General features: G+C 39.7%; 1 protein-coding gene and 1 pseudogene across 1 annotated transcript in view; both read right to left on the bottom strand.

Moving 5' to 3' along the window:
* Positions 1-13,125, bottom strand: part of ANXA10 (annexin A10) — a 98,656-nt gene that overhangs the window by 955 nt on the left and 84,576 nt on the right. Inside the window, exons 7-11 of the mRNA XM_025435917.3 lie at positions 8,264-8,317; positions 8,075-8,168; positions 7,306-7,401; positions 4,900-4,958; positions 1,389-1,511 (exon numbers count right to left, since the gene is read on the bottom strand). Coding sequence (XP_025291702.1) covers positions 1,389-1,511; positions 4,900-4,958; positions 7,306-7,401; positions 8,075-8,168; positions 8,264-8,317 — 426 coding nt within the window. The remainder of the gene's footprint in view (positions 1-1,388; positions 1,512-4,899; positions 4,959-7,305; positions 7,402-8,074; positions 8,169-8,263; positions 8,318-13,125) is intronic.
* Positions 9,497-12,014, bottom strand: LOC112652391 (peptidyl-prolyl cis-trans isomerase FKBP3-like; annotated as a pseudogene).

The following is a 13,125-nucleotide window of genomic DNA, read 5'->3' as shown; positions in this document are numbered from 1 at the left end:
CATTTTGTTACTGATCTTGTGTGATGGAGAATAAGGGCAATTTTTATGATTCTTTTTACGGTCTTCTACAGTTTCTAAGTTTTTCCAAACAATAATAGTAATAAATAAATAAACGGAATTATAAAACCTGTGTTAAAAATCAACTATCATATTTAATGTTCTCTCACACAAAGTCATGTAATTATAATTCACTGTTTTAAATGTGGTCAAGTTACATTAATTATATGCAGACTTTGAGGTGACTGGTGAGTTGCGGTATCTATATTAGAATTATTTTATTCATTTAGAAAATGAGTTAGGACATGTATTTCTCAATGAGAAATATTCATTGCCACTAAAAGCTTAGGGTTTTGAAGGTAGGTGCAAGGAGGGTTTTATCAAAACAAAGAAATAAAATTTCTCTTAACTGCCACAATGCCTCCTTTTGGAAACCACTTTGGCTGTGCAAAGCCCTACAGGGTCTTTGGTGTGTGTGTGTGTGTGTGTGTGTGTGTGTGTGTGTTTCTGATCTTTTGGTCCTTAGGTTGTCAAGTTGCTTCTGGATCCCTCTTTTAATCAACTGAAAAGCTACTTTATGCCACTGAAAATGTCAGTGTAAAGCACTTTGAACAGGTAACAGCACTTAGCTCTCCGTGCGAAGAATAAGGTAAGATACAGTCTAAAGGTCCCTTGGTTCAGCGTTCTGCTGAATTTCATCCTGAAATTCTTTATGATTTTTTTGAATGAGAGGTGAAATATTTTAATTTTAGGTTGGGTGCCCCAAAGTACATAGGCGGTCCTTATATTCTAATAATTCTTTATTGGGTCTTATCAAAATGCAGACTAAAGGTTGGGCGAATCGGATGGCGAGGCTGACTGTGCTTCTGAATCGCCGCTGCTTGGCTGTCAGGGGCCGAAGGGACAGAGGAGAGGAGAGTGTTCCAGAGCACAGAGCGGCCAGGTTGGGTTTGTCCGGGTCACCGGTTGTGGGGTTTCCCGGCGGCCCTGCCCTCTGTGCCTCTGAGGGGGCAGCTGAGCGGACCGAAGAAGCCTCCTCCCACTACGTGCAGCCTTACAGCCAACCGTGCTCTTCCTGACACAGCTCATGCTTCGAACTGAAGTCCCAGAAGGCACAACCATGCCATGAGGCGATGGATATTCTACCTGAACCCATCAACGATTTTTGTTTAAAATACATCAAAGGGAAACACACTGCTGCTGAGGTGAAGGCATCGCCTCGTTTACCCGGGGAGGCCTTGAAGGCTGTGCCATGTGCCGACACGGACCATCCTGGCCAGAAGAGCTAACTTTTTAGATTCTCGCACGAAGTCATTTAAACGAAAGCTCTTATTTCAGTTTCAAAAAGGTTAAACTGTGGGTCACAAACAAATCACGTGCAGGAGGTTTACTTTGATGTCATGGAATAGGGATTTCCCGTATCTCTCTTTGTATCGTTTCCTGATGGTCATCAGGTCTATCTCACTTCTGGCGATTAGAATCCTGATTACAGTTTTATTATGGAAACCGAAGTCCTAAAAGAGACAGAAAAGGAGAGGAAAAAACATCAGAAAGCAGGGCCTTGAGGTCAGTCTACCTAAGGCAGAGCTGGCGCCCTCCTGCTCAGACCCTGCAGGGCCCCGAGGCCCGGGCCCGGGCCTTGCCCCGCACCTGGCCTGCGCCTGCGCCCGCGCCCTTGGTGCCCTGTGCTGGGTGTGTGCCCTGCCTCCTTCCCTCTAGGGATTCGTCTCGTGGAGGTGCAATTGACACGCTCTTACCTATTCGTACGTCCTAGTGGTTCAAGGTCTATGCGTTACCAAGGGGCCCCCAGACCGGGTGTTCACCAGGCAGCTTTGCACCGCGTCATCCTGACAACATTGCTGCCGAGTCCCCGAGGCCGTGTTACATCGGCTCCATTTATTTCCTTGTAACTGGAAGTTTGGGCCTCCTGATCCCCCTCAGTGGCTCCGCCGTCCCCCACCCTCTCCCTCTGTGACCAGCAGCTTGTGTCCTGTGGCCATGGGTGTGTTTGTGTCTTCTTTAATCTACACGTAAATGAAATAGCAGAGTATTGGTCTTTTTCTGTCTGAATTATTTAATTTAGCCTCATACCCTCTAGGCCCACCCATGTCCCATGTTTTGCCAATGGCAATATCCTATTATTATTTTATGACTAAGTCATATTCCTGTGCATGTGCCTGCCTGCGTGTGACACGTTGCTTACTGACAGACACTTAGACTGTTTGCCGGCCACTGCGCCGAGCGCACGGATGCACACGCCTCTGCAAATCGGTGTTTTTGTTTTCTCTGAATGAACAGTCGGAAGTGGAATTGCTGGATTGTATGGCGGTTGTAGTTTTGGGTTTTTTCAGGGAACTCCATGCTTTGTTTCCACATTGGCTGCCCCAGGGTTCATTCGCACCAGTAGCCGATGAGGCCTCTCTCTGCCGCACAGCTCGGCCAACCAAGGCTTGTTCTTCTGTCTTTGCAGTGACGGCCAGGCTGGCAGGCGTGAGGGCGTGAGGGCGTGAGGGCGTGAGGGGATGGCTCCCTGCACTGGTGATGTGCTTTTCCCTGATGACCAGTGACGTTGGACATCTGCTCGTGTGCCCGCTGGCCGCCGGGGAGTGGCCCTCGGAGGGACTCCGGAGCGGGGGTGGGTGGCGGCCCTGGGCCCTGGGCCTGTCTCTGCTCTCAAGGCGGACGGGGAGCTGAGGACGGGCGCTCTGACCGGTTTTCTGACCCTAGACAGACCTCGACTGTCTGTTGCCCATTGGTGGACGTTTTAAGGTCAATGAATGGATTTCCTCTACCTATAGTCCAGATGCTCTTTAAACTTCTGCTTCCTCACTGGCCAGGACGGTGCGTCTGGGCACGGGCCCCTCAGGGATGCTATTTCCGGGCTCACGGCCTTGATGCTGGGCCTCATCTTTTCACCCTGAAATAGGTCCTTCTACTTGTAGCCTAGCGACCTTCACACTGTCGCCTTCACGTCGTGATATAGCAGAAAAGTCCGATCATGTGCTCTTTCTAGATAAAAATTCTAGCCCAGGGAAGGAGGTGAGCTTAGAATTATGTTAGACGGACGTTGGTATGTCTGAGTGAGACAACAGTTACGTTTTTATTCTGTGGTCTATTATTAAAAACTGTAAAAATAAAAATTCTGAGCATTCGAAATATTTTTGGATTTAAACTCAAGGACTGAAAAATACAAAAATCAATTTCTATATCCTAGCTCTGGAAAGAATATTACTTTACAAACGAAGTTCTATTTGTCTTTCCAAATGGAGTAATGGGGACATCCAGTGGCCAATGAGCATAATATAAATTTTTTTTGAGCATTAGATTTTTGATGTCTAAACGTTCTGTGTATAGACCTCTAAGCCATATTTTCACAATTTGAGGTGATTAAATTAAGTGACTCACCCGAGTTCCCTTATTTAAGTTATATATCATTTACTTAGAGGGCACGAGAGAAAAATCTCTGTAGACTTTCTTTGGTTAGGGGTAGTGTAAACAGCTTTACCAATATTTTACATTTGAGGTCATCATATATCAAAAATTCAATTACCTGAATGTACAATCTTCCTCTTTACCTCCAAACCAGTTGTGAGTACATGTATCTTCAATTTTGTATTGAAACACACACAGAAGGAATAGAATTTTTATTTATTATTGGAATAAGTACCCCTTAGCTTGGGCAAATTTGGCATCAGAGTAACTAACTACACTTACTTCCCCAGGATCATTCGCAAGTGAAACTTTTTTTTTTTTATTTTTTTTCTTGCAAGTGAAACTTCTGTTTGTGGAGAAGGACACTGTTTAAATCATTCCATAGCACTGACCAATACATTACTTAAAAATTTTTTAAAATCAGGTCAATTTTTTCTGCTTGGAAACATATAGAATAAAATAGAAGCAGAAGGCTGTGAGCATATGTGTTCTGAGGATACATAGGTTGGTTCTTGTACATAAATAAAAAATACTCTTTACAAGATACATGATAGAAATAGTCTCGACTATTATCGTATTATCCCAGCGTGCTAGATACTTTTAATAAGTTGGTCTCTAAAAATTACTTTGAGGACAGGATGCTGATTACTAAAACTACCGTATTACTAATTTTTTAAAAAAAATAATTTTCACTGAGCTTTTGAGGCTATAATATGTGTATAATGATTTGTATCAGGATCTTTCTTTTTTCTAAAAATGTGTCATGCACATCATGGGTGAATTGTGCATTATCTCATGAATTTAAACCTCTTGGTTTTTAAAAAATAAATGCACCAAAGGAGGTGTGATTGGCAATCACACTAAACTATGAATAAGATTCTCATTTAATTATTAAAATAGATTTAGAATTTATTCTTGTCTAGCCATTTCTTTTTAAGGTTTTTTTTTTTTTTTAAATAACACTTTAGGTTTAAAAATAACCAGTGCCATTATTTCATGTCTTTAAACTTCAGAAATGTAGCAATTTGTTACTAAGGGCTTATAATGTTTTGACATTTTCTGCTTGATACTATATGTTTTTTACTTGCATTAAGCTTGAAGTGGGGTCTTTGGCAAAATATAAAAGTATTTGGATTTGCCAGTTTCTTCATAGGCTGAGAAGAGCGAAAAGCTCCTGGGGGATACAGTCCCGAAGGAGCCATGCTTCTCAGGTAACTCATTCCAATGCAGAGAGAGAGCAGAGCATCATTCGTTTGGTGGGTCTCATTTAGTGTATGATACATTTTTTTTCACTTGAGCATATTTTGTTTGAAATGAAACAAACAAAAAATATTTAAATAATATTTAAATTTAAATTAATTTAAATTATATTTAAATAAAAATATTTAAATAATAAAAGTAAACCTAGTGCTTTGAGAAAATAGACATGATTTTCTGGAGAAGTTTTAAAAATATGTTGGTCATACTTACATGGATTGCACTATATAGTCTATAAGCAAAATAGGCCGGTTTGTCTCGAACACAGAGAACTAGGAAAAATCAGAGAAATCAAAGACAGTGAGAGTGACAATATATATTTCCTTCAGAATTTGGGAAACAATGAGAACACTTCTTTTTTTTTTTTCTGTTAAAATCTTGGAAGAGTGATACTTTTTGAGTTCTGTGTGGGACCCCTCACTGCACACTACAGTAAAATTTCACCATTTAGAATAGCGGTAAAACCATAACCCATAGAAAAATGTAAAGCAACAATATTATAATGACTCATTCAGGTTTTCATTGAGTCTATCTCTACCCCGTGGTGATCTGTTAGTTCCTTCACGTAGCCTACTACAGAAAAATGCGTCCTCTTTATCTGAAAATTAAATAAAACTTCAAAGAGACCCAGGTTATCACCACTATTATAGATTTTTATTATTGTGTGACAATATGCAAATGATTCATTTTCCCAAACATTATTTTTAATCCCTCGTAGACTTATGAGTAGATTTGAGGTCTCTCTCTCTCTCCCTCTCTCTCTCTTTCTTTAAAGGTTTATTTACTTACCTAAGAGAGAGAGAGAGTGAGAGGGGGAGGGAGAGAAAATTGGGGGAAGGGAGAGTGCAGGGCAAGGCTTGGAGGAGAACCTCAAGCCGACTGCCCACTGAATGTGGAGCCTGACATGGGTCATGACCACAGCTGAAACCAAGAGTCGGATCCTCAACCAGTTGAGTTACTCAGGTGCCCCAAATCTGAGGTCTCTTAAAGAAAACCTGGATGGGCCATAAGGAGCCTGGACCAGTGTTAGGATCCTGTCTTCTACTCAAAACCATTGTGGCATTAGAACCCCTCAGAGCCCGGTGAACTGTTGTTCTTGTTGGAGGTCAGTTGATGATTATTGCCATTCAATAGTGTTTATTTGAATAAGTAAACAAATTAATAAGTAAACGAATAACATATGTGAGGTTATAACTTCTGGCCAAAATAAAAATCATCACAGTGGAGTTTTCTCTGTAGTTCAAATGATAATTTTAGGCTGTGAGACTACGCCTTCATCTTTTACTTTTTTTTTTTTTTTAATAACTGTGAGCTTCATAGTACTCTTGAGTCTCTGCTAGAATGTCGGCACCTCGAGGAGAAGTAGCTTTTGTTGCTGGTTTTGTTGTTTTACTGTTTCATCTGCAATGTCTAATTCAATGGCCGGAATAGTACGTAACTCAATACCTGTTTATTGAATAAGTGAATGAATCAGTTAAATTGTTTTCTGGTATTTCTCATGTCCGCTATCTCCTCTCACTCACGGCTTTGTTTGTGGTACAGTCTACAGTGGAAAAAGTTATCTTGAAATTCAGATGACACGAGTTCTAGTCATAACTTCGTTGCTCATTAGTTGATAGACTCTGAAGTAGTCAGTTAACCTCCTTGGACCTTGTTTGCTAAATGAGTTGTGATATGATACGTGGTTATTAAACTATGTTGAGAATTAGCCAAAACAAATGTACTTAATTCCCAGGAAAACACATAAATACTCATATATCGTATACTATTTTAAGGATTTCATAGAACCCACCAAACCTTTTTATGGGAACCTAGCTTAAAACACCTTTACAAGCTAAGTTATAAAAACCCTGTTACCTACCCTCTCCAATGCCCATGTATGTTTGTGCCATTCTAGGAATGGAAAATCATAATATTCATTTATTGAAGAAATATAAGTGATTACTCTACGGGGATATTTCACAAAGACCTTTCACTTGTAGTTCCTACGATGTAGGCTGTCAAGTCCTAGCACAGCACAGGTACAGCATAGGTAATTTGAGAGAAGTTGTTATGGGTGACCTCCACTGTTTTCCTCTCTGTGGAAAGATATCTTTTCTTAGGAAAGAGACGGAGGCATGTCTGTCTCTCTCACAAGCCTGCAGAAATCACTACTGAGAAACGGCTTGGTAAATCTGTGTTTATGGTAGAACTTACCCCTAAAGGCAAAGTGCTAAAGATGATGGCAAAAAACTCTTCTTGGAGAAAAGGAAGCCGTGTTGCTAGCATTAATCTGCTCTTTAACAAGGGGTTGGAAGCCAGTACGTAGAACATGAATTTAAAGATGTGAGATCCCAGTTATCGGAGGGAGTATCTGAGAATTCAATGTCTCCCAGTAGGAAAGTTGAACCAGCTCTTAGGGGAGGGTATTAGTTTATTAAAGTTACAATTTGCCAGCTTAGTGCATTGTGTCAGTAGCTAATGTACTTCTCCTCTACAGAGTTAACATCCTCACTAAGTAAATTAATGGGAAAGTGACTCAATGAAGAACATACTCATGCATCTCTAATTCGGTCAGAGCTCATCAGCATTTATTGTGGAATAAAAGGCCTTCTGTACACCAAATAAATTATTACTTACCAATTGCAACTAGCAACTCTTGGAAGTATCCATCATAGCATTCATTGATGGCATCTACTATGTCTTGCCCAGAAATATTCTGAAATTCCTGGAAAACTTCAACAGATTGATGTAATTCAAAGGAGATTTTGTACATATTATAAACATATTAGTATAAAGATATTAAATATAAATTTAAAATATAAATATTGATTATATTGCTAGAAGTAGTGAAGGCAAATAAACTAGAGGGGTGCAGGGTGAGTTGGAGTAGGCTTTTACAGATTTTTTATACTATTTCATATATGCAGAAAAAAACAGTTTTTTTTAGCTAAAAGCAATAGAAAGGTATAAAAGTCAAACAACATACAAACTGATAAGAATGTATCTCTAAGACCAATATGGCAGCTTCATGTAAATCATGTCATTAATGATAATCTCCTTGATTTATAATGGACTAGCTAAGCCATGTTCACTCTATTTTCTTCACGAAAACATTTAACATACCCAGGAGAAAATAGCTAATTTATTTGAGTAAGTTCTCCACCAGAAACAGATGATTTAAAAGATCCAACATTTAAAGGTTATATAATTCAGTTATTGGAAAAAATAAAGTCAGAAGAAAATTGTATTCCTTAGTAGTGTCATTAGCTGAGGCATGTCTGTATACACATAATTCAAAGTAAGTTCCTTTGTCTGTGACATTTCCCTTTCTTGCCTTCCAGTTAACGACTTGCTTTTTATTATACAATCAGTTAAGTGGCTGAAGAGAAAGTTAATTAATGATTACCCAGCCAGAGTTGCTGATAGCTTTTGTTGCATAGGATCATCTGCAGCATGGTTTTGTGTTCCCCTGTCTTCTGCTGGCAGGCTTCCCACAGGACCTGAAACATCACAGAGCTGGCAAGTAGCACCCAAACACCCCAGACCATTTTAACACATTTTTTTCATAGTCATTTTGAGATCTGGTTCTAGTCACCATCGCATCCTGAGCAGCCATCGCAGGGTCTGTATATCCTTCCTCTCTGGTTCCCTGTAAAATAAGCACAGGTTTTCCTCTGTGAGTTTTCTCAATTAACCACCCACATAGGATTATTGGGACACAAATCTTTGAACCACCAAGTGCCTTGGTAAAGTCTGAGAAAATTCTGTCATTATTTGGAGTTCATCTACATTTGTTGAGTACAATATGAAATACAGGTCCTTTTTGAAAATGTGGGTTTTATCTTTTCTTTGCACCAGCGGTAATCTTTCAGAGATGCTGAAATATTTTTCTCTTCTGATTCTCTGTACAGTATCTTCTTCCCGTGGAACTGAGCACCCAAGGCCTGGCCGTGGGTAGTACAGATAGATTTAACATGGTCAGAGTGAAAACTCAGAGAGAATGCATGAGCTAATAATATTCAGTCTCTGACTTGTCAAGTAGGATATGTGCAACGATAAGATAATAACGAAATCCAGCTTTTGTGGAGTAAGAATGCTTTACAAATGTTTCAGGCCCACGCCCATGGAGAGATGTCCATTGCAACCCGGAGGCAGGAGGGCTAGCCAGAGCAGGAGACTCTGGTCTCCAAGGACTATGACAAGCGGGAGAAGAAGTTGGGAGAGGCATGTGATCACAGAGTTCACTTAACCCTTCCCTTGGGTCGAGATCTGGAGGGAAAGCTTTTCCTTTTCCTTTTTTCCTTTTTAACGACGCAGAGAGAACACGGAGAATGCAGTGGCTTCTGCTATCATCTTTTTGGACTCTGGAAATGGCTGAGTCCGAAAGAGCTGAAGAATCCCCTCCAGTGAGAGTGAGGATGAGGCTAAACCATCATAGACGGTTACTTGGCCCTGATCAAAATGAGACAGAAAAAGGAGCATAAATTAAGCAGCCGCGTGGTTTGGCAGCTGCTGGTGAGAAGTGCTTATGCCCTGGACGTCTCTCTCTCGTCAGCTACGTGTCCAGAGTTGTCCAGAACTACCTACCACCCCACAGCCAAGCTGAGCAAGATGCAGAAAATATCTTCATGATCGAGAGACTCTCTCTCACATAAAGAGATCTCCTAAACCACACGCGCATGGCTCTCCACCTCTCTCTTGTTATTTATTATTATTATTATTATTTATTATTATTTAACAATAACTTAGAAGTTGTGTATCACCTAGACTCGTCCACCTAAGGAGGAGTTGGTACAAACTTTTTTTGAAAGACACCGGATAGGTTTTTATGGAGCCTTTTAGTTTACAACATGAGGTAAAAGGGGAAAGCCAGTTCTCCCTACCCAATATTTTACACAGATGTAGTAAAATGTTTCAGATTTTAGGGAATTGTAATGGATTACAAATCCTAAAAGTTGGGGATTGAGTAAAGAATATCCAACTTCTTGAATTTTCCAGTTGACTCTTCCCTCACAATAGTAACCAGCTCTAATTAGCTACATACGTTTCTTCAAGGCCATGTCTTAATATCCGGAGCGTTGCTATTCAATCAGTATCCACTAATTCCACTTCAAAAATGAGTTTTGTCTTTGGTGGAATTTTGGCATCAGGCTGTCCTTTGCATAGGCCCTGTCCCCTTCTATCTCCAGGTGAGCCTTTTCTCCCAGTAAATGCTTCATCCCATCCTCTGATGACTTTGCCTTTTCCAACCTGCAAACTTTGAGGTGTGGCATTTTTCTTCTCCTCTGAACTCTTGAATATTAGCATCAAAGCCAGTCCCATCCTATAGTGTTCCTCTAAACCAGCAGTGAACAACTTTGCCCTTTTTGGGAAGTTGGTTTTATATCTAAGAACAGATCTTATATGTTTTGGTGGAGCCTCATCCAGAGTCTCTTCAGACGTGGTTTCCTTGGATTTATCTTCATTAAGCTTCTCATTTTTCACTGCTTATAGCCACTTTATACTCATCCTTTCATTACCTTTTGAAATGCTTATTTTCAAAAAGATGGTCATAGGCTGTAACCAGATGGGTCTTGTTAGCTGTCTTGGTCACATTTTTAATGTTTCCTAATAACTTCTGTTCCACAAGAAACAAATCTGAACCATGGTCCTGTGGAAACTTGATAAAATCCTTGTTGGGTAGCTGCTCGCTGTGTATCTGCTCACAGTCCAGACCCACTACGGAATATCAGGTGACTAAGAATGCACACATCAAATTCTTATTTTTAAAATCTGTGTATTTTTGTATACAAGTGTGCTTTCTACATAGATGGGCAACACTAGAAGACAACACTTAAATGTGAATGTCATTTCATTAAGTGGTAGAATTTTGGGAGTTATTTTCAAATTGCACAAGTCTTGAGGTGGAGGGAGCTTAGGGGTTGTATGGTTTGGCCCCTTATCTCGAAGATAAAAAATAAATGAGTTTACAGATACTAAGTGAATTTCTCAAGGTCTGATTGTTTTGAAAAAGATGATTTTTAAAAAAAAATTTCAGTGCCATATCTGGCCTGAGATTTGGTTACTATACTCTTCCTTAGCCTAAAGAACTCATTTTCAGAGAATATCCTCTGGTCAGTGTCTTATGGTTTTAATTTACTCAAGTAACAAATGACAGAAAGCAATAAATATGCTATGTCTTCTATGAATATATGCCCTTTCTTTAATAACCAAGTTATTATGGTACTTCATAGTCTTTATCTGATTTGACTTATCAGTAGGATTTGTTTTTTGTTTTTGGTTTTTTTTAAAGATTTATTTATTTTATTTTTTTTAATTTATTTTTTATTGGTGTTCAATTTACTAACATACAGAATAACCCCCAGTGCCCGTCACCCATTCACTCCCACCCCCCGCCCTCCTCCCCTTCTACCACCCCCAGTTCGTTTCCCAGAGTTAGGAGTCTTTACGTTCTGTCTCCCTTTCTGATATTTCCCACACATTTCTTCTCCCTTCCCTTATATTCCCTTCCACTATTATTTATATTCCCCACATGAATGAGAACATATAATGTTTGTCCTTCTCCGACTGACTTACTTCACTCAGCATAATACCCTCCAGTTCCATCCACGTTGAAGCAAATGGTAGGTATTTGTCATTTCTAATAGCTGAGTAATATTCCATTGTATACATAAACCACATCTTCTTTATCCATTCATTCATCAGTAGGATTTGATGTGATGCTCACTCTTTCCTCCTGGCTATGCCTCCATCACTGGGGTTCCAGGATCCTACACTCTCATTCTCCTTTTTTCTACCCCCTGGGTTACTCCTTCCTAATCTTGTGTATTGGTCCCCCCTTTACTTTTCAATCTCTTAATACTGGAAAGTTATCGTGCTCAGTTTTTAGTCCTGTTCTTGTCTGCATCTACAATCCTTCCCTTATTAATCTTAGCTGCCCACGTGGCTTTACATTCTATGTCGTAATGATACCTGATTTTACATCCCTAGCTCAGATCTAACATCGGAATTTCTGGTACATATATTCCAATTGGCAGCCCAACGTCTTCACATGCAACACGTTCAAAATCTATCTCCAGGTCTCCCTTCAACTCAAAAACCTCCTATATCCATAACCCTCCAGATCTCAGTTTATATCAACTCCATCATTCCTATTGCTCAGACTAAAAAAGCTAATATTTTCCCCTTCTTTTTTACTTTACATCCTCTATCCAACTCCTCAGGAAATAATATGGACTACTACCCTCAAAGTACATGCAGAATCTGGGCACCTCATCACTGCCAGAGCTCTCCTTCGGGTCCAGACTAACATCGTATCTGGACTTTGTTGCTGCTCTCGCATCCATGTTTTTTTCATCCAGGCTTGTTTCTAACCTGTCTCCCTACTTTCTTCCCTGACATTGCATCTAGTGTGAATATTTTAAAGCATAAAATCATATAATCATTTCTCTTCTCAAAATCCAGGAACGAGTCTCCTCTCCCCATTTTGTTCACAACAGAAATGAAAGTCCTTACAAGGCTGCAGATTTGACCTAATTCCCTCACCTGCTACTTTCCTGACATTACTCACCACTCCTACAACACGTTTCCGTGGCTTGCTCAGGTGGCACCAGCTGGCCTCTTTGCTGTTCTTCACAACCGTCAGCCATTCCCTTGCCTTGGGACTTTTCCTTAATTTTTCTCTTTGCCTGGAATGCCCTATCATTAATCATTCATTTGCTGACACATTCTTTCTAGATGTTTGTTCACATCTCCTCTTTTCAATGAGATTTACCCTGACTTCTGTAATATTGCAACCCACCCGCCATGCCCAGCCCAACAATTTCTATCCCCATGATCTTGCTCTCCATACTTTTAACTGCCTTCTAACATTCTGTATAATGAACCTGTTTATTAAATTTTTTCTTGAACTTTTCCTTCCCCCTTAGAATGTAAGCTTCTTAAAGATTGATGATGTCTTTGTCTCTTTTGTTCACTGATAATTTCCTATTGCATAGAATCATGCTTGGCACGTTGTAGGCACGTGACAAATGCTAATTGAGTCAGTACTAAAAGAATATAGGAAAGCTAAAGGAATAACTTTCAAATAACAGAATTCAAAGATCAGCTATATTTTGATAGCTTTGTAGTATAACTTGAAATCTGGAATTACGATATTTCCACTTTTGTTTTTCTTTTTCAAGGAGTGCTTTCACTATTTGGGATATTTTGTGGTTACATAAAAATTTTAGGATTATTTGTTCTAGTTTTATGAAAATGCTGTTGGTATTTTGGTAGGGATTGCATTGATTATGTAGATTGCTTTAGGTAGTATAGATACTATAGCAATATTCTTCCAATCCATAAACATGGAATGTCTTTCCATTTTTTCGTGTTGTGTTCAATTTTTTTCCAACAATGTTTGACATTTTCCAGAGTACAAGTCTTTCACTTCCATGGCTAAGTTTATTCCTAAGT

This window comes from Canis lupus, chromosome 15, assembly GCF_003254725.2.
Source record: "Canis lupus dingo isolate Sandy chromosome 15, ASM325472v2, whole genome shotgun sequence".
Classification (NCBI taxonomy): Eukaryota; Metazoa; Chordata; class Mammalia; order Carnivora; family Canidae; genus Canis; species Canis lupus.
This window is presented reverse-complemented; position numbering and strand designations above follow the sequence as displayed.